The sequence below is a fragment of the Megalobrama amblycephala genome, linkage group LG4 (genome assembly GCF_018812025.1).
Source record: "Megalobrama amblycephala isolate DHTTF-2021 linkage group LG4, ASM1881202v1, whole genome shotgun sequence".
Classification (NCBI taxonomy): Eukaryota; Metazoa; Chordata; class Actinopteri; order Cypriniformes; family Xenocyprididae; genus Megalobrama; species Megalobrama amblycephala.
In genome coordinates, this window is record NC_063047.1 from 4,974,903 (window position 1) to 4,997,257 (window position 22,355).

At 37.5% G+C, this 22,355-nt stretch overlaps 1 protein-coding gene across 7 annotated transcripts in view; it reads right to left on the bottom strand.

Annotated features, from left to right (window-relative positions):
• Positions 1-22,355, bottom strand: part of LOC125266359 (spectrin beta chain, non-erythrocytic 1) — a 100,773-nt gene that overhangs the window by 64,292 nt on the left and 14,126 nt on the right. Inside the window, exon 1 of one of the 7 annotated variants that reach the window (XM_048186917.1) lies at positions 15,855-16,405. The exons of 1 other annotated variant lie outside the window; for it this stretch is intronic. Coding sequence is in view for 5 of the 6 variants with exons in the window: in XM_048186915.1 (XP_048042872.1) it covers positions 15,349-15,365 (17 nt within the window). In the remaining variant the exon portion in view is untranslated. Of the gene's footprint in view, positions 1-15,348; positions 15,480-15,613; positions 15,631-15,854; positions 16,406-22,355 lie in introns of those variants that run through there. 5 more of the 7 variants (XM_048186916.1, XM_048186915.1, XM_048186919.1 and 2 more) reach the window with 5 other exon arrangements.

The following is a 22,355-nucleotide window of genomic DNA, read 5'->3' on the forward strand; positions in this document are numbered from 1 at the left end:
GTCGATTATTCCCCTGAAATTGTAATTGCGAATATTAATTACGATTATCACAATTTACGTTGAATGATGTTTTAAATAGCTTTATACCACTGTTTGAAGCAATAATCATGTTTTGCTTGGTCTGCTCAAAGTCACGCTGGATTTTCTCCTTAGCGCAAGGTTGAGGGGCCCATCTATCAATCTTTTCCTTGTTTGTAGACTTAAAGCCAGAACACACCAAGCTGACGACGACGAAAGCAGACTGTGGGGTTGGCTCACGTCGGCAGCATCTGTGTCCAAAGTTGCCCTGACACACAAAACCGACGCTAAACAGCTGACGGCCAAGTAGCACATCAGTTCTGTGCCTGCGTGAGATGAAATGCCTTTCGGAACCAGCTGACGCCAGTAGCTGAACAGCCAATCAGAATGATCAGATGGCCCGATGGACCGACGAGCTCCAACGCCGATTCAACATTTCAAATCGGCCGAAAAAAAGCCGACGAGGACCAACTTCAGCCGACGGTGCAGAACACACTGAGAAAACTTAGTCGGCCGACGAAGAAAAACTGCCCGACAGCCGACCGTCGGCTTGGTGTGTTCCTGCCTTTAGTATGTGGAGTGGATAAATAGGCTGTGGTGTTGTCACGATACTGGAATTTCTAACTTTGATACAATACCTTGAAAAGTATCGATATTCTATACCATTTTTGATACCATGGGGAAAAAAACAATGTATATACTGTCATATAGATATTTTTAATATTATTTCTCTTTTTTGTCCATCTATTGAAAGTCTAGGCAATCAAACATTTCTTCTGAAGAGATCACTTTATGTGATAAAGCTTTTAAGCTTTTTTCATATAAACATTGATCAGTTACCATTACAATTATCGCACAAATATTTGCTAACTCAATGTATTTGTTTTTACAATGGGGTAATTTTGTTGCAATATCTTAGACACAGCACAAGGAAGCTTGATTTCAAATGGTAAATTGAATTTAAAAAAGACTAGTAAACAGTAATAAAATAAGAACAAATGAACAAATTACTAACAATAGCACAAATAAATCCAATTGAATAAAGAAAGAAATTAAATAGACTGCTTTCTTTTTTTCAGGTAGGTCTAAAAGTAGTAATCAGGTAAGAAACTGAATAAAGAAACAAAGTAATCAAATGTAAAATAACATTGGATAATCTTTATTGTAAAAATTAAATACAGATTAATCAATTAAAGTTACAGAAGTTAATCAGTCGTGAGCAATAAGTGATTTTCTCTGTCTGTTGTTGTTTGATTAACATTCTTCATGAACTGTTTTATGTTAATACTCACCAAAATGGGCATTGTGACATTGTTTCTGAGTGTATTTAACCATTAATAAGCCGAAAAAGAGCTCATTGTGGCACTTGTATGTCAAAGGCGGCTTTATTATGTGTGTGTGCTTTGTGTCAGCGTGAAATCCGAAATTCAGACCCGGTCACACCAACACTATTAAACTGGAGAGCATGAGACAATTGAATGAAAGGAGGTGCGTGTGTCTCAACTCACTGTCAGAGAGGAGAGCGAGAACGTGCAGCTGGGATCGGTGTATCGATACAGCAGAAAGGAGTATTGGTACCACTTCAGATTTTTCAGTATGAATACTTATCGAAATATCAATATTTTTGACAACATATAGACAGCTTTTTAAAAATGGCGTGTCCTGGTGTTTCGCATGAGTTTGACATATCAGCATACACCTACATCACTGTTAGCTCCTTTTGTGCTGGGTTAGACCTTTTATAGCCTACTCTGAAGTAGTCTTGATTCGCCTCTCACAACATAACATGCTCTAAACACACCTCTTAAACAAGCAGAATAACGTAAATGGACTTTTTCCTTGTAATCGCGCCTTTGAACAATTACGAAATCGTGGCATCCATAATCGTAATCGCGATTAGAAATCCGATTAATTGTTTGTGCAGCCCTAGTCAGAACTGATACACAGTCTGCGCTGAGCAGCTCAAATAAGTAGCTCAGTTTCATTCTGTTTCGTATTGTTTGCTGTTAGATGTTAATGATATGCAACAGAAATGGCAGCTGTTATCAGTTGGGCAACGTGGTGGTGGCACCAGTGCAACCTCTAACAAAATTTAGTTGCAGTGGCAGGTAAAAAGGTCACAAAATGTGTACAATTAATTATACATAAACAAAACATAATAAAATAACTTATGCATTCAATAATGCCCAACTTGTTGCCCTATGTAAATTCCATAATAATAACTGTCCAAATTTCTGAGCAATTAAAGTTAGGATGAAATGGAAATTTACCCTTTTTTTGAAAAAATGTTACTAATCTCGCAGTTCAACCTTGCATGCGTTTCATTTTTAAACTCTTTTTGACTGCAATTTTTTTTATCAAAATATAACTCGACCTATCTGTCTCCATGTCTACACCAGCTGTGATCGGTGCAACGCGACAAAAGACAATAGTTATAATCAGTGATGTTGTCTACACTGGATGTGGCGCAACGCGAGTGACAAATCTACGACAGTAAACTGATGCCTCTATTTATGACGTACTGACATAAAGGACAAATGCTTTCCAATGGGTGCTTTGTTGCTTCCAGTGAAGACAGCTTTTAGCTGTTGCCATGCAAGCGACAATGGTCGTGTCCGGTATAGACACGGTGTGTGAAACAACAGACTTCTCTCTGGTGATGTATGCTGGACTTCTCCAATCATTTAGTCCTCTCAAAGCCTACCTCTTTCTTATAAATCGACAGCAAGCTCGTATTCAGATCTGCCTTCATCAAATCAACAACTAGGGTTGTACTGAACTCTGTACTTTTAAGGGCACCGACCGAATTACATCGGTTCTACAGAGTCCCGATTCACATTAAATCAATCGGTGCAAAATTTCAGAACCTGAAAACACATCTGGGCGCGTGACAAAGGTACGTTAGTGAAAGAGAGGGAGCGAGACCATGCTACGTCACCCCTGCAACTTGTTCAAACACAACACACAGGGCAATGGCTAAACGTTCTGAAGTGTGGTTACATTTCACAAAACTAGATGCAGACTGAGACAACGCTATCTGCAATATGTCAATGAAAACATGAAATGCACTTACTCCAATCCGTATATGATCCGCGTTTCGAGCGTTGTTAATCTCATTGTGATGTTCCGCACAGAAACAGCTCTCATGCACATGTTGTTACTAGGACTGTGTATTGCCAAGAATCTGCCGATACGATACGCATCACGATACAGGGGTTACGATACGATATATTGTGATATATTGTAAGAAAGGTGATATATTGTGATATTTCTTGTTTGTTTGTTTTTTTTAAAAAAGGATGCAATTTTAGAAAAAACGGTCATAAAGAACACACCACAATATGCATAAAACCTTACAAACAACTTTATTGTATTTAATCATTACAGTATCATTTGCATTTATATCAATAATCACTATTTTGTGCAATCTAAGGGAAAATAGTAAAGTACTGCAGGATTCTTTACGTGTATAGGTTTAAAAGGTTCACAGTATAACAGTTTTTAATTTCTAAACTATTTAACAACTAGTGCATAGTCCATTTCATGACTAAATATCTGTTTTATATTTAATACTGTAGTCTAATGTATAAAGTGCTATTTAAATAACTGTGCCTTCACTGAAGTGCTGAACAGAGCTGATGCAAACATATTCACATGATTGTTATGATCAGATGCTTTCTTTATGCTGTCACTGCTGTCATTTTTTGTTTTGCGTTTATTTTGTTACTGAGAGGAAAACCAGCAATACATAACGTTACTACATATTCTATCTAAATGCCTCTCAGCAGCGTGGATCGCGTCGGGATGTTAAGTGAGCTCTCAGATTCAATTTTAACATGTTATATTTTGCAAACAACTGACTCTTGTCGCTCTCCTTAGTGGGTTCATTATAGTTGAAGCCAAAATGAGTCCACACACTTCAGCTCTGTATGCCGCTGGAGCGGAATAATTCTATCGTCTTGTGAGCTGGGTTTGCTAATGCTAACGCTAGTGATGCACCCAAGCGGCAACCTCCCCCTTTCTCTCGTGAAGCCAATACGGAATTAACTTAAACTGCGATTCATCGACTGGCCGCTAGGGACAGGCTCCAAAAGAGAGCATAATCTCATAGAGTCCCATGTTAAATTTGCCAAGTTTATAGCAGAAAAAAACATGTTTACAAGTTGGTTCAAATTGTGGTTTTGGTCTATACTGCTATTTTTGCCCTTCATGACAACTCTGAGGGGGGTGAATTTTTTTATAACTTATCTGTTTAAATTATATTAAGCCTTAAAGTTCTGCATAATTAAGGGCGTGGTCACTTGAGTGACAGGTAGATTGCGCTGCTGTCTGTGAGCCGTCATGTTACCTCAGCTGCTGCTGAATTTGGCATCTCAGCCGTATTTGTGCTCGATTATTTTATACAATTATAAAATATGGCTTGCTGCATAATATTCGAGACTGATGTGTGTCTGTGTAGATGTGCATGCATGGGGAAGAAACAGAACACACGTTGTTGGATCGTGGCATTGGCTGAAAATTTTGGTTGTGAGATTTACTACAATGACAATGGCGAGAGGATATCAAAATCCGACAGCACTGCTTGGATAATATAACTAAAACTGCTGCACTATTTTGAAAAAAATATATACTTTGGACACGGGCTCATTTGTTTGTTAGATACGATCGTATACAGTTTTACAACATAAAGGCTGCTCAGATTGCATCCTTTCTTGAAGAACGATGACAGAGCAGATCATTCAGAAGAAATGTGAAATGTTTTTTTGTTTTGCAATGGACACTCATATTTTACCCAAGTGCCACAGATTGGATTCATCTCGCGATCTCCATTATAAAGGTATGAAGTCCCATTTGATTTTCCATGTTGTTATTTGCACAACCAACACTACTGGTGTTGGAGGATCTATATCTTAAAAAACACCGTAGATTGACAGTAAACCTTTAGAACGTTCTGATGATAAAACTTGTCTTCATTAATATTTTAGATCGTATCTAAGATAGATAGATAGCTCCTTTGCTGCTAACATGGTCACGTCGAGCTAGGCGGGCGTGGTTTCAGCAACCAGTCATATCAGCTCAAACCACCTCCCCGCCTCTTTGCCCATTTTCAGTTATCCGGGAGTGACGTGCGGTGACGCGCAGCTAAGATGGCCGCGGCCTCATTTTCGCTTCAAAACTGCTGTTCAGAACTCTATGGGTGACGTCACGGACGCTACATCCATATTTTTTTTACAGTCTATGGATGCACCTCGCGCTTCTCCGGCTACGCGTCAGTTTACGTTCTGAGATAACACTGCCATCTAGCGGTTGGGTTTTAGACAGTCTGTGGTTTAAACCGAACACAAAGCCACGAACCTGGGATGTAAATAAATAAATACATAAATAAATATCGATACAGCGTTTTTGAGAATCGATACAGTATCGCCAAACATAATATCGCGATATTCACGTGTATCGATATTTTCTTACACCCCTAGTTGTTACATACTAAATATTGTCACAGTCATATTTTCCATGTGTTGTTAGTCAAACTCCAGCTCTGATAGAATCATGGGGAAAATGAAACAACACTTTTGTGCTGCTGAGCTGAGGAAACACACTCACGGCACATGTGTCCAAACACTGAACAGAAGAACAGCATGTGTCTTTTGTGACATTTGAATTTTCCGCTGTAATGCGATCTCATGCATACTACAGTGCACACATAAAAGTTTATTTTGTTGAGTGTGTAAAATATCTAAATAAATCAATAAATGTTGAAATTAAGAGATTTGAATTTATTTTTATTTTCAATTAAATAAATGTTTTTGTTATTATACAGAGAGGAAAGTACAGAAAAAAGGTACCATTGGGTACCGGCACCGAATTTCAGGTATTGATACTGGTACCGGTACCGTTTAAAATGTGAACGGTACCCAACCCTATCAACAAACGATGGATAGAATCCCTGTCCTTTTTCTTTATCAACCCATTTTACTCAGATGTAACCTACATCACAATACAGAAGAAATAACACTAATCACTACTTCACAGATTGGTATAATATTACTATTAAAGGTTAAAATCAACAACTGATTTGTATACAAACATTTACATGTACAAACAACATACCTTTTGATATTCATTCACGTTTATTTCATGCTATAACTAGTAATAAACAGGAAGAGATGTTCGCACTAGAGAAAATGGCATTTATTGTTTGATTTTAATAAAACTGACAGAATTTGAAATATGAGACTTTGTTTTATATCAAAAGTAACAAAGCACAAAGCTTATTGTAATTTATGGGATGGGAGGCACGCTACAAACAATGTTTAGTAAAGTTTTGTTCACGCATCCACTGAAAACAGAATAGACTAAAGATCAGTTCTTGGGATTTAAAATCTTGGTTCATCAAAATAAGAAACAGTTAAAATCGAGAAATCAATAATTGCAACCTAGCCTTAATGTAGACCGAGCAATAAAAGAAAAAGTGATATATGGAAATAAATAAAATTTCTAAAGTAACTTTTTGTAATGTCTATTATTGCTTATTGTCTATTATTGTAATGCTTTCGTCTGTCAAAATAAGATGTTGAAGTGATAAGAAATCTCTATTAGTAAGTTATTAGTAAGACGAGAGCCAGCATAATGTGAAGCATCACGTATATGCACATTCAGACGTCTAGTAATAAGATTAGTCTGCCTCAAACAAACACACACACACACACACACACACACACACACACACACTGACCCTGTTAGGACTAGAGCATTAACACACAGCACACTAGACAGTCAAATTCCTCCTGCTGCCTGAGCAGGTAAATCAAGAGCAGATGAGATGGTTTCATCATCCCGCTGTGCCAACATATGAACTGAGCATTATGCTAGATCTCATAAAATATCAGCAACATTTCTGCACCCTCTGAACACTAGCGGCCCTTTTCAGAACTTAAATTAGATAACAGTTTAAACAGAGAGACACTACAGTTGACATGGATTGTTAGTCTGCCTCTGGCACAACTGCATCCTGGAGCAGCCAAGAAAAGTGATCTTTGTAATAGGGTTGCCCCTACCTAAATTGAAACCAGCACCCTCTGTGTTAAAAACCTAGATTCTTACCCACTAAGCTACCTGGATCCAACAGGGTTCACAAGGACATCTTTATAATAAAAGGAGTATATTTAAACCCATGGTCATGGTCATTGTCATGAGTATGATTATTTCAGATTTTGTTCAAGAGTAAACAACCAATCAACAACTTTTATTGCCTGAGATTTTATGCCCGTTTATTAAGGTGTTGGTGACCACTGCACATTTCAGCTGGTCTCAGCCTTAAGATGGGCATACACTCTGTGAATGTAGACACTCAAGAGCTCGTGAGCCCACGTTACAAGTTAAGGCCCTTTTTACATGCGAAAATGTACTGCGATGATGCTCTTAAATCAAAACAATTGTTCTCTATGGAGCCTTTCACACTGTGCACGAATACACGGCTTGAAAAAGTTAGGATTTTTTTTTTTTTTCAACCTGTGTGTTGATTTTTTTCCCCCCATTGCTCCGTGATGAAACGGGCCGTCCAATTAGATTTGAGCTTTAGATTATGTGCCTGGACCCTGGAGCAGCTGCTGTTGCACAGAAGGGCGAGAGTGGTGGCGCTGTTTCGAAAACTAGTGTAAACAAACACCAAAGAAGAGTATCCAGGAGGAGATTATGAGATTATAACAGATCATGAGACACTGAGCAACAGAATTATAACAGGGATTAATAATTCTCAATAAAGGATTCTGAAGATATACTGTATGATTCATACTATGTCTGTACAATGATGGTGACATTCTGTGTGTGCATGTAGGCCCTTGTGACTGTATAGAACTTAGGTTAGATGCCATATTGAATTTAGCATGAAAACGAGGCCGTCAGGGATAGACTTACAGTGTTTTTGTCTATTGACGGGGTTTTTGTTGTTGTTTTTTTTAAAGACGTTTCATCAGCTAGACAATAAGTATGCTGTTAAACAACAGTACAATCCATTGAATACACTGTACTTCTATCCTTCTAAGGGCAGGGGAAAAATTCGATTCTTAGATGCATCGCAATGCAGACGATTCTGAATCAATGTCAAAAATCGATTTTCTAAATGTTAATTGATAAAGTAATGTTGACGGACGGAAAAAGGCAGAACTCTGAAGCGCGAAAGTGCAGCGCCAAGACAGTCTGTGGCGTGCACATAACTGTGCATGTCCACTAGTGCGGAGTGAGTGGAACAGAGCGAGCATTTTCAGTTCATTTCTGGAAGTTGAGCTTCTCGCTCATGCGCAAGCATGAAGCTCAACTTCCATAGGAATGAACAGAAAACGCTTGCTCTGCGCCAGTGGATACGCACCATAACACATGATGGCCGAGCGAGAAATCTGATTGGCACTCTCTGCATTAAAAGTGTATGGAAGCACTTTGGCTTCTATGAAGTTGAAGGGAAAAAGCACCTGGGCTACGTTTCTCAAAAACATTGTAAGCCTAAGTTGATCGTCGAGACCTTTGGTGGCAAATGTTCTACGATCAATTTAGGCTTCCGATGCTTTTGGGAAATGCTACCCTGGACAAGCCACACTATATCCAAGTTATGTTACTGCTATATTATTAATATTATATAATATTGTTATATGCTTATTGCACATTACATGCAGATGTTGTTAGAAGTCTATTATTTTATGTTATTGATTCAGAATATGCTGAAGTCTGTATTTATTTACTACAAGTATGCTGCTACAGGCACACATTTCTTTTCCTGTTGGTTCTTTGCAATGCTGGGACATATGCTGACAAATGTAACCTACTAGCTGACTTGCCAAATCACTTCCATTTGCTTTATTAATAAAGGATATTGAAAGTTATTCATTATGGATCATTAAAAAGTACCAAGCAGTTACACAGTGGCAAAAAAAGAAAATCTGCATCACAGCCCTCTGAATCATAATGGAATCTAATTGTAAGGTGCCTAGAGATTCCCACCCCTATATCCTTCACAGCCTTTCTTTCATTCCTGTCAAAAAATAAATGTGGCGCTACCCTGAATAAGGTCTATTATATAAGGAATATACTGAGCAAAATATTTCTGTAAAAATTATTAATCTACTTGTGCATATCCTTTTTGATATCCATTTTCCCATTTGTTCTTTTTTCTTTGAATAAAAAAAAAAAATTACATTTTTTTTTTGCCACATAAAACATTAAATAATAAAAGGATTGCAAACACCACAATCCAACATCAATAAAAGTAAAAAAAAAAAAAAAAAAAAAAAAAAAGAGAGAAATTCAGTTCTGGTTTTTGCATGGAATTACATTGCTAGATGTGATTCAGGAATCTCAGGGGTTTGAGTGGTCTTCTCCAGAGAGAATATGCAGATCTATGAACTCTCGACTAGGCAGAATGAGAGAGGTGAAGTTCTAAATATAGAATTCTAAACGGGTCCGGGGGACTGGACTAAAAAGACTGGACACTGTGGACACAAATGCACCTTTCTTTTAAAAAATTTTGTTAGTGATAATGTAGAAGTATCTAGTTGCTTTGAAGAAAAGTAGCATCTGCAATGTGTAAATGCTACTGTTCATATGGTAACAGATCAAAATAATGCCTGCCAATGTTAATGACTAGCATTCATTGAGTAAATTACATTTATTTTGCTTACTGTGTGACTTTACAGCAGTATTTATGAGCAAGCTAATCATAAGTCAGACTGTCTACATTTCAATTATTCTTGCTTACTAAAAACAAACTGTACACAAGAGACCCATTCCTCTAATTAACACTAAACCTTGGCCTGGTCCAGTTTAGTGCTGAAGGGGAAAATAACCGTTAAAAGGTGTATTCAGTCATTTTTGTTTACATTTCACTTATATGTCCCAGTGGTCTTTTGACTTTATACTGACTTTATACTGTGGCTGTGATAGAGGCCTTTCATGGTGTATGGGGCAGCAAAACAGAATTTTCTAAGCCACTGATTCTATCATGAGAGTATAAATGATTTAAGTACTATTCATTTCTTTGTGGAAAAAAGATCATAATGAAAAAAAAAAAAAATAATTCTCTGTACATCGACCACATGTAAATGTGTGTGAAAAAGAACCCAGTTCTTTTTGCTTTCACACTGTTCCAGGATTTTCAATTTGAACAACAAGAAGAAACAAGTTTAAATGTGCGACAGCAATGAATGATTACAGATGACGATGTAGCAATAGCCCCAATGCTATATTGTTTTGTATAATAACATGTTTTGCCACATATATTTGGAATCATGCAACTGTCAAATTAGAGTGATCCTGGGGCACTTCTGGGCGAAGTGTGAAAACTACCACATACATCTAACTAGGGCTGCACAATATATTGTTTTAGCATCGATATCGCGACGTGCGCATCAAGTATCGCTCATCCGAACGGACCAGGCACCACAGTTCAAAAAGCACACAATTCTTGGATTAACTGCAAAGTTTGACCATCATACAAAGAAAGTTTATCATTTGAAGGTGTTTTAGGTCCTGTCAGTTAAAACGTTAAGCGACTTAAAACAATTTGAGAGTACAAAGACACGAAAGAGAACTCAATTCTGAACACAGATGCACGTGAACACCGAATGCCGTTCTCTTCCACATCTATTTGTGCCTGAATGGACATATTTTGTCAAAATACACATAAAACATGAAGTATTGTGGCTTAGGTGAACTAAACAATTGAGAAAGAAAACCGGATGTGTAACAGTATTTTGGATCCGCAGAACAGCATATTCCTGCTGCTTTCAGTGTTTGTGTAAATGTTAATCAAACAACAAAAGACAAAGAGAAAATTCACTTTTGTACCTTTAACACAGATTAATTATATTTAATTTACACAGTGAAGACCATGCAGTGCTATTTAACATTTGATTATTCAATTTCTGTACCTGTTAGACTTACCTGAAAAATACAAAGCACTATTTATTTCATTTGTAGCCTATCCGTTCCATTATATTTAGCTATGCTTGTAATTTGTTCATTATTTCCTATGCGTATTCACTTACCTACAAAATCACCCTAATGATTCCTCGAATGATTCATTCTTCTTTCCAAATAGAGCCATTCAATGTGAATTTTCATCTGGTGAATTTTTTTTTTTTTTGGTGATACCACAATATATATGGCAGGAAAACTAAATATCACAATGTCAGTTTTTTCCAGTATCGTGCATCCCTACATCAAACAATGTAACCAACATCTCTCTGCATACATACAATACACTCACTTAAAGCTGCAATGTGTAAATTTTAGTGGCATCTAGCGGTGAGGTGAGCGGTGAACTAACGGCGCACAGCCCTCACACCCCTCCCTTTCGGAGAAGCTACGGTGGCCGTCTAGCCGTCTCAAGACAAAGATGTCATCGTCTGAGACAGCAGAGAGTAGCCTGTGTGAAGCAATGAGGTTTCTTCTAACTTCTAACAAAGAACAGTCTCTGCTTCTAATAAACCAGACGACAACTACTACTACTACTTTGTGCGTTTTCGACGTAGTGACTATGCAAACTGCCTCTAAAAACACTAACGATTTAAAAGAACAACAACATGGTGACTAAACGCGCTCTGTAGAGTGTTTGTCCATTTAGGGCTGCTGTAGAAGCATGTCCGCGCATAATGGTGACTTGACAAGGAGGGGGGACCAGCGGTGTATGTAGACCTGTCACAATAACTACTTTTTGTTGTGCGATATATTGTTTCAGAAATAATTGGGATAAACGATATTATTGTCATTTTAAGACCATTTTATGCCACTGAATATATAATCAAAATATAACAGCATAATAATGCAAGTAGGCCTACACACTTTCAAATTACAACAACCATTTAATTCTTTAGATCATGGAAATGAAGAATCAAAAAAATGTAATATACTAAATAAAAAAATAATAAATGGTAAATATTTTCTAAAAAAGTGCAAAGTTAAAAAAAAACAAAAAAAAAAACTGCAAATGCACAAAAGGCACTATGGAGATTTTAGCAGTCATATACATCTCCGACATGTCTGTATGAACAAAGACATTTATATTTGCACTGGAACAGTGGCTTGAGGCTTTGAAATCGAGAGCATTTGTACTTGTTCTTCCAAACTGTCTGTAGTTGTCAGGAAAACACTAACGCCTCAAATAGGGCTGGGCGATATATCGCATGCGATTGTCACGCGCATTTCGCCAGTAAAGCCGGTTCCCTGATTACTGCTAAATCGCCATCACCTGCTTTCAAATGGAGCGGCATTTAATAAACAGAGCCGTAGTTCACTGTCAAGCTACGCAATATCACGTTCATTATCGAAGGCGATTCATCTGCGATAATGAACGCGATATTGCGTAGCTTGACAGTGAACTACGGCTCTGTCTATTAAATGCTGCTTTGCTGCACATACAATTGGCTTGACTTTTGATGCAAAAATATGTAAGCCAAAAATTTCTACAATCTCTCAGACCTCTAAAACGAAAAAGTGAAAAACCTCACATGCTATGAAGAAGCACTCACAACAGTTTTTTCTTTTCCAGATACAAACATCTTTGATATACAAGTGTGTTTCATTTCTGCCAAGCAATATCAATATGAGATGTGTAAAAGGAAATCAGCCACATCAAAATTAAATGACACTGCAAAAACAAATGTGCAATCGGCTGTTCATTTGCTACCTTGTTGCTATTAGTGAACATGTACATTTCTAATAGGCATGTCACTGTCAACATGTCAGATCCACCCAGTTATTTGCACTGCATAGGGAGACCCAACTATCATATTTACTGCACTTATCAAACATGGCAAAATTTATCCTTGCAAAACTGCTAAGAGAGTTAAAATATTTGCAAGATAAAGTAGATTAGAGTGACTCAAATATCCCTGACATAGACATTAGTTTTTGTGGCAGGTATCACTTAAAGACATTTCCTCCAAGCAAACAAAGACACGAAAAGATGTGTGGGCAGCTGTCCAGCCGATTTTACACTGGCTAAAAACCTCCCTTTTACCCTGCTCTGACAGAGGGTACCCAACACCATATCAAAAACAACAAACAGTTCATTTCCAACTTTAAACTCTGAAGGCTAGCTGAGATTCTGGACCTGATTCTAGATGGCTGCGTGTTGGCTGAGCATCCAGCTGACCTAAAGCTTTAGTCACACTAACCCTAAATGCTGATACAGATCATATTATCTCCATGCCCATCTCAGCTCTCCGTGCCCTAGTGTGGTGGTGGGTAGGAATGTAGGGGCGTTAGTGGAAACAAAAGCACCGGCAGTGGTAATGATGACTTGGATTACAGAAACACAGAGTCCTGTGCGTCGGGACAATAGTGGTCTCACTATATGGGGGGGATTTAGACCGTCAGCACTCTAGGGGGCCAATGTCGCATTCCTCTCATCTCTGCCTCTACACTGATGCATCCATCCATTTATCTCTTCATCCATTCATCAACACAGCAAACACAGCCACTTCCAGCCAATGATTCATCAGTACATCTGAGCAGATCTTTCTGTCCATCTGTCAGCTAGTATGAATCCAACTATGCATTTGTCTTTCTTTCAATCTGTCCATCCATCCACGCCAATCAATGGAGTTCAAGATCTCAGCAATTTCTGAGTCAGCGCAAATAAATCAAAAAAGTTCAAAAGATATTGCATAACAGGAATGACCCATATGCGCAATTCCGATTTTTTACTGTTTCGATATAAAAATATAAGGTAAAATAGTGAGAACAGGAGGAGCTGACAGCATGTCTCCAGAGTCCAGATTTGGAATGAGAAGCACATTAAAAATATTGATCTTTCTTCAGTCCTACACCAAAATAAATGCTAAACAAGCATTTTTAATGTAAAACATATTTCTAATATTTAATATTATTACCATTAATATAATTGATTATAATAATAACTTAGCATTCTATTACAATTTTACAATATTAAAATTGACTAGGTTAATAAAAATAACCAGGAGAATGAAAAGTGGGCCAAAAGAGATCAGTCCAGATACAAATGGAATCCATAAAGTTCTGTTCCCCATTTTCACGTTTGGCTCAAATGAAACATGTCTGAGTTCTGCTCTTTTAAAGAACTTCCTGTTGGCAGCAGATTATGAGCAACCTTGCTAGTTTGTAGTTTTTGCACACTCTGTTCAACCCGAGAGCTCCGGTTTCCGTGTGCTTTTATTTATTTTTTCTATTACCCTTGATATATTCAGAGAAATAATATGAAATGTTAAAGAGAGTTCACACAAAAATAAAATTTATAACAAATTTTTATAAAAATAAAAATCATTTACTCACCGTCATGATGTTCCAAACCTGTATTACTTTCTTCTATGGAGCATAAGAGAAGATATTTTGGCAACCAAAACTTTGTTCCCATTTTAAATATCTTCTTTTGAGTTGCGCAGAAGAAAGTAACAGGTTTGGAACTACATGAGGGTGAGTAAATTGACACATTTTTTTTTTATTTTGGTTGAACTATTTCTTAAAGTTTTTTTTTCGCATTTCATATTTAGCATATGCAGCCCTAGTAATTTCAATAACACCCAACAGGAACAAATGCATTGTGGGTATTGCTAATGATAAGCTAATAATTAATGAGATGCTGAAATAGGTCAGCATGTGAGAAAGAGAGAGAGAGAGAGAGAGAGAGAGTGAGAGATGCAAGTTAAGGACCATTTGAAGACCTATCCTTGAACATCATATGAAGACAAATGCGCTTTAAACCAATATTTCCAGACAAACACAAAAGTAATCCTTCCCTTTTAACAAAAATGAAAGGACTGCTGAGAACGATTACATAAGAATCATATCTCAACATTTCCCAAATTTACTGTTTAGACAGAACATACAGACAGTACATTTCGTACTCAACCAGTTTAGCATGGAAGAAAGAACAGATAGAGAACTTCAGCTGCACTAGCTACAGTACAATTGGAGGAATATTTTGTCATGTTACCTGAGAAATGACTCAAAGTCCAGTACAGGGACAAAAAATAAATCAAATGTGCTCAAACCAACAGGGATAATATGTTGCGACTCGAAATCCCCATCTATACGAGATGAGAGCCTGTCCAACTGAATGAGACACTGACGGTCAACAGCAGCACGAGCGCTGACCGCAGATCCGGCTGTAATCCCCCTCCATCCTCCGCCGCATGCTGCGTTAATGTCATCACTCCATTTATACAACATGCAATAGCAGGCATTGCCATGTCCGATTTAATTCAATCATTAAGCACTCTAATCTACAAAGACATACGTCCAAAACACTGGCGTTAAAGGTTGTTGTGCAGAACACTTAAGTGCATTAGGTTTAGTAGCTACCTGTCCTCTCCTTCCATGATAATTTGGTAATATCGCGGTGATTCTTTTTCTAGTGTTGGATTCAGACAGCGCAACAGCTAGCGAGGCCATGCATCCCCCTCCACCGCCTATGACAAATCAAAATAACACAGCAGATAGTGTCCAAGAAGCCCAAGATGCGAGCTACATCACATTGCATTGCATTTAAAACGCCAGTTAGCATCCGCTCGCACAGATATCCCTCACATTAGTGTGTTGAACCGTAATGTTTGGGTGGAAAGCTCACATGATAGTCTGGGTAGGAGTGAATGTGCGCGGTGGACGCGCAGACACACGCCGAAACAAAAGGCGAGCAGCATGGTCACTCACACACACACATACACACACGGGACCAGTGTGAGATAACTGAGCGTTACATTACCTCACAATTTTGACAACCGTATAACATGTGGTGGCCTTTTTTTAATTCGTGATGACTAAAGCTTAACCTCTCCAACAAACAGACCGTTACAGATACGCAGACTTACCGATGGCGTGGCTGTATTTTCAAATCCGACGAATCTCAACGTTTCTCTTGGGCGAAGACAAAGCGGAATGGTTTCGTCCAGATCACATAGGTGTTTCTGTTTTCCTCCCGTTTAAAAAGCCAGACAACTCGATAGTTTTCATTTAAATCCGCATCCTTGTGTGAGTGTGGGTATTTTTTTCAGCCCGTGCAGCGCGGGCGGTTATGAAACATAAAGCGAATCCCTCGCGTGACGGTGAGCTCAGGTAACCACGCCGATTTCAAACCGTTATTTCAGTTCTCCTCGATTTTTTTTTTTTGATTTCCTCCGTAATTGTCATACAGCCTTGGTGTCCACGCGACCTTCGGCGTGTCGCTCTCGTCTTTCTTTAGTCCGACTGATAGACGAAAGAATGAATGATCGAGGGGGGGTTGCGGGGGCCCAGTCGCATCATCGCGCCCATACATACAGCGCGAGCGAGCGCCTACACACGAGAGACAGCAGCGCGAGGGGGACACATCTGATTAGTATGTTTAACGCATTTCGCGCCCACGGACGCACAACAAGAAGCGAATTAATTTTGCTCTTCTTTTTCTATGTCGTAAATACAGTGTTCGTAAAGCCTGTGGGTGTTTTTAAACAACAATTGTGCCAGTGTCTTGATCATCAAGACAGCCTACAGTACGTTACTTGCCTGTCTGCTGCCGATGGATATTTGCCACCATCATGCAAATTAGATAGGCCTATAGAAAGAGAGTGAGATAAGCAAAGTTGTAAGCTACCATGTGTGACAGGCTGTAATTTGGGCTGTTAATATTATACTATTTAATAGTCTAATCGGTCATATGCTGTATGCTTAAAGGGTTAGTTCACCCAAAAATGAAAATTCTGTCGTTTTTTACTCCGTTCCACACCCGTAAGACCTTTGTTCATCTTCAGAACACAAATTAAGATATTTTAGTTGAAATCCGATGGCTCCGTGAGGCCGGCATAGGGAGCAATGACATTTCCTCTCTCAAGATCCATTAATGTACTAAAAACATATTTAAATCAGTTCATGTGAGTACAGTGGTTCAATATTAATATTATAAAGCGACCAGAATATTTTTGGAGTGCCAAAAAAACTAAATAACGACTTATATAGTGATGGCAGATTTCAAAACACTGCTTCAGGAAGCTTCGGAGCATAATGAATCAGCGTGTCGAATCTGCTGTTCGGAGCGCCAAAGTAACGTGATTTCAGCAGTTTGGAGGTTTGACACACAATCCGAATCATGATTCGATACACTGATTCATTCATGCTCCGAAGCTTCCTGAAGAAGTGTTTTGAAATCAGCCATCACTAAATAAGTCGTTATTTTGTTTTTTTGGCGCACCAAAAAGGAAATTTCATTGCTCCCTATGGAGGCCTCACTGAGCCATCGGATTCCAACTAAAATATCTTAATTTGTGTTCCGAAGATTAACGAAGGTCTTACGGGTGTGGAGTAATAAATGACAGAATTTTCATTTTTGGGTGAACTAACCCTTTAAACATTGGTCCACAGTTTCCCAAACAAGGCTGGACCTGATGGCCACTGGGCCCTTTGTATGGTTACTGCTACAATTTACAGGGCCTGGGACAAATTGTCACAAGGCCTGTACATGTAACTTTTGAAAAAAAAAACAACAACATTGTGCGGCTGTCCTGAAACTGCTGTCACATAATGGCTTCAGCTCTGCAATCAGACATATGTCCATCTGGTGTGGACAGGCAAATTGCTTGTCGCTGCATCTTATCACGTCAGGTCTGGTTGGACATGGCATTAGGCTTTACTTCTTAACAATGTTAAAATGACCACAAAATCAAAATGGACAATTCTTAATTTTTATGGAGAATTGCTGGGTTTTAATATAGCCTACGTGATTTATCCATAAACATCTTTTTTTTTTTTTTTTTTTAATTCATGTGCCGTCATAATCTTCATTAAAAAATATTAACATTCCCTAACCTCTTGCAACTGTATCTCTTTTCTGATGACGTGTGCACCGGTGCGAGGGCGGGACAATAATCCTATCACTCGCATGACATCACAATAAGCAAACAACAATGATCCCACTATCCAATCAATTCCTAACAGACAAAATTCCGCCCTACAGTTATTTTTTTCATTCGTGAAGCTATTTCACTCAGATATACATCACAATAAGGAAAGGGAAGATAATCGTAATTTCCATTTCATGCGGACTTCAACAACAAAGGGTGATGGGGCCTCCAGTTTTTTGCCTGCAGGACTGATAAATAAACACTATTTCAGTGTATCCACTCTTATGTTTTATTTTTGGGAAGGGATGTCTCTGACTGATTAGTTTAATGAAATAAATGAAGTTGTGGCCCTCAGTTACATACACTCAAAAAAATGATACGTTGTATTTACTTAACATTTTTATGCCAACAGGTTCCACATAACTGGGTTATTAGCATTTAATTAACATTCAGTAAACTTAAGTTAATTACATAAGGTTAATTCATTAACATTCAGGTTAACAGTCTTAATTTGTCCAAAACTATTGTTCAGTTATCCTAAAATTAATATCAAACAAAACCTAAAAGAAGTAGTCCAGTTAGGTTATTTAGTGAATGCATTCAAGAACAATTTACTCTGTAAAGACTTTTATTGTAAGATGGTTTTGTTACATCCATGGCATGACCAAAGTAGTTGTTTTTATTATTAAATCAACTTTCATTCTTGTTAGGTCCTCAACCCAAGCACATGCTCTACACTTCACCTCAATGGTAACCCCCCAAAAACACTAACATACCAGAAACTCTTAAATACAGACATAAAAGAACATTAACAAGTCTCCCAATTTTATTATCTTGATTTATGAAAATGATTTTTATATATATATATATATATATATATATATATATATATATATATATAAACTGAACAATATCATAAAATCATTTTTCTAAGTGTAGGCTTGCATAGATACAAGAATCAGGGGCTCTTGTGTTTTTCCAGATGGGTGATTGGCACTGGGGGATGGGGACTTCGATCCATTTGGGGGTGGGGGGTCAGACTGCTCGGGGCCTCTGGGCACGTGCCCCACATGCTGGTCGGTAATCGCAAACACAGCACATAAACAATGCATCCAACATGCCAGATCTGATGGTGAGTGGTTACACCTAGATATGAATGAAACATATTGCAGATGATAAAGAGGATCTTAAAAACATGTGCAAACACAGGTCTAAACTGGTCCGCATGGAAATTACTGAACATTAGTCTATGTTCCCACATATATAAATATTCTTGCCAATGGAGCATATAATGGACTTTGTCAAATGACATTTACATAACAGCAGATAGGTATTCAAACATATTATTTGCTAAATGCAGCCTGTTCATGCCATTATCTTGCTCCTTTGGGTCTCACGTTATTCACTTATAAATTTACATGTACTGATCTTTTTAGCCATTGCTCATTATCTGAGTTCTGTAGAAGTGTTGCAGAAGTGGGAACAAGACTATTGCTCAGTCTGAAAAGACATGAACTTCTAAATCCACACACTCTCACACTGGTCTCATAAAGACACACAATACAAGCACAAGCCTTACGCCCAAGTATTCCTTTGATACTGATACAAACAGAACAAAATAAACCAGATCATGAAAACTGATTTCTGATCATAGATTAGCCTACAGATCAGCTTTCTTCCTGACTCATGAGCTGAATATTTTGGTTTATGCAGTGCAAAAATGTCTCTCTCTTACTAATGTCTGTCTGACTCACTCTTTTTCTCTTTAAACCTCCACCTATAATGGTCCCCATCCCTACCTGGTCCCCTCTTTTGAAAGAACACACAATAGTTTGAGAGACAAAGGAAAAGAGCTGAGTGGGCAGCACTGTGTGTCTGTGCACATGGGGCCCTCTGTAGCTGGGACAGACTGGCTGAAGCTCTGCTTACATAGAACTGCTTTCTGCTCACTACAGCACATTCAGTCTCTCACTCTGTCTCTCACTCTTATTTAGTTTTCTCTTTTAATGTCTGTCTGTCTACAGTTTCTCTGTACTTCCATTAAATCAGTCCTACTCTCCAGCTCTTCCTCAAACACATGGCACTGTGGGTGTGGAGAGGTTAAGGTACAGGGACAGGTTGTGAGGTTGTCAAAGTGTGTGTGTGTGTGTGTGTGTGTGTGTACCATTCAAAAGTTTTAGATCTGTAATATTTTTTTAATGTTTTTAAAATAAGTTTCTTCTGCTCACCAAGGCTGCATTTATTTGATCCAAAATACAAGTTATATTGTGAAATATGTTTATAATTTAAAATAACTGTTTTCAGTTTGAATATATTTTAAAATGCAATTATTTCTTTGATGGCAAAGCTGAATTTTCAGCATCATTACTCCAGTCTTCAGTGTCACATGCTTTTATTTAACAATATACACTACCGTTCAAAAGTTTGGAGTCTGTAAGATTTTATTTTATTTATTTATTTAGATATTTTTTTTAAAGAAATTAATACGTTTATTCAGCAAGGATGTATTAAATTGATCGAAAGTAAACAGTAAAACAGATGACAGTAAAGTCAATGTTACAAAAGCATTCTATTTCAGATAAATCCTGTTCTTTTGAACTTTCAATTCATCAAAAAAATCCTGAAAAATATGTACAAAAAAAATTACTGTTTTCAGCATTGACAATAATAATAAATGTGTCTTGAGCAGCAAATCATCATATTAGAATGATTTCTGAAAGATCATGTGACACTGAAGACTGGAGTAATGATGGTGAAAATTCAGCTTTGGTCACAGGAATAAACTGCATTTTAAAATATATTCAAATATAAAACAGTTATTTTAAATAGTAATATTGTGAAATATTTTTACAATATTACTGTTTTTGCTATATTTTGGATCAAATAAATGTAGCCTTGGTGAGCAGAAGAGACTTTCTTAAAATGGTTGTGTGAAATAAGTATATATATTTTATATATATATATCAGTGGTGTTCTGAAATGAGGAGGCACATTTTTTATTTATTTATGAATCAATGTAAATTCATGCATTACTCTTAACGTTGACACATCTTGTTAAATGAACATTACTTTACATTACATCAAAAAAAAAAAAAGAAACCAAATACAATTCTATTTTGTGATTTTACAGTATTGTAATAAATGTTCTTATCAAAACCAAGTCAAATCAAGTTAGTGTTTTAAGCACTTCTACATTCATTCCAAAATAATAACTAAAGGCAATAACAATTTAGACAAAATATTTTATTTGTGTATTGATGTTTTTCTTTTTTAACTGTCAACCTAGGATATTTTGGATCATCAGTCATGCTCCATTAAAGGATTACTCAACTTTTGCTGATAATTTACTCACCCCTATGTCATCCAAGATGTCTTTCTTTCTTCAGTTGAAAAGAAATGAAGGTTTTTGATGTAAACATTCTAGGATTTTTCTCCATATCATTCATTTCAATGGGCACCAAATGGTTGAAGGTCCAAATGGCAGCTTCAGTGCAGCTTCAGAGGGCTTTAAACGACACCAGACGATGAATAAGGGTCTTATCTAGCGAAACGATACTCCTTAAAAAAAAAAAAAAGTTTAAGTTTTATAAGCACAAATGCTGGCCTTGCTCTTTTCGTGACGTCAGGTAATACGCAATTACGTTGAAAAGGTCACGGTTGACGTAGGCGGAAGTATCGAGTCAGTGTTTACATTACAAGGAGGATCGTATACACATATTCAAATGTCTTTGTGTCAGTTTATTGTTTAACCCTTTGAGCGGTACGTTCCCACATATGGGATTTTTATTTCTGTGCCCCTGGGTGTACGGTTCCATATGGGATTTAGAATGTTCAGCGACGTCACATAACTGCTAGATTCAAACTGTGCTTTCGCGCTCTCTTGTCATCACAGCTATGCAGTGTTTTAATCCACATAATGTTTCTTTTAAAGTTTCAGACATTTAAATACGCATAAGCACCATTAAACAATACATTTGGAGTTTATAAAATACACACTGATGTCAGACGTCAGTGGAAGCATCAATAAACAGTGAATTCAAATATAATTTGCCGACATTTATTCATATCAGACACACATAATGGGTCTAAGTAACTATAAAGTTTACTCTCTTATTCTTCCAGTTCACCAGCCACTTACGTGCATATATTTCAGGAGAAACTGATGTATTCACCTGCTGTAAATCAGACTGACAGAACTCTGTGAACTGCAGTGCAAACTAAGATGGCGCCGCCCATCTCGCATTATAGATCAAGATAAAGATAATTTATAAAGGTTTTTAAACGACAAAACACACTCACTCACACATATTTGAGAATCGGAATATCATATAGTTGAAGACATGTAAGCAAGTTTGCGAATATTTTAAATAAAAAAGGAAAAACAAAATAATAGTGATCCATCTCTCATACAGTGTTATTGTGGCTACATTCAGCGCTCGTGACACGCACGCGTCGCCATGGAAACAATAAGGGCAAACGTTCTAAAATAAGGGTCGC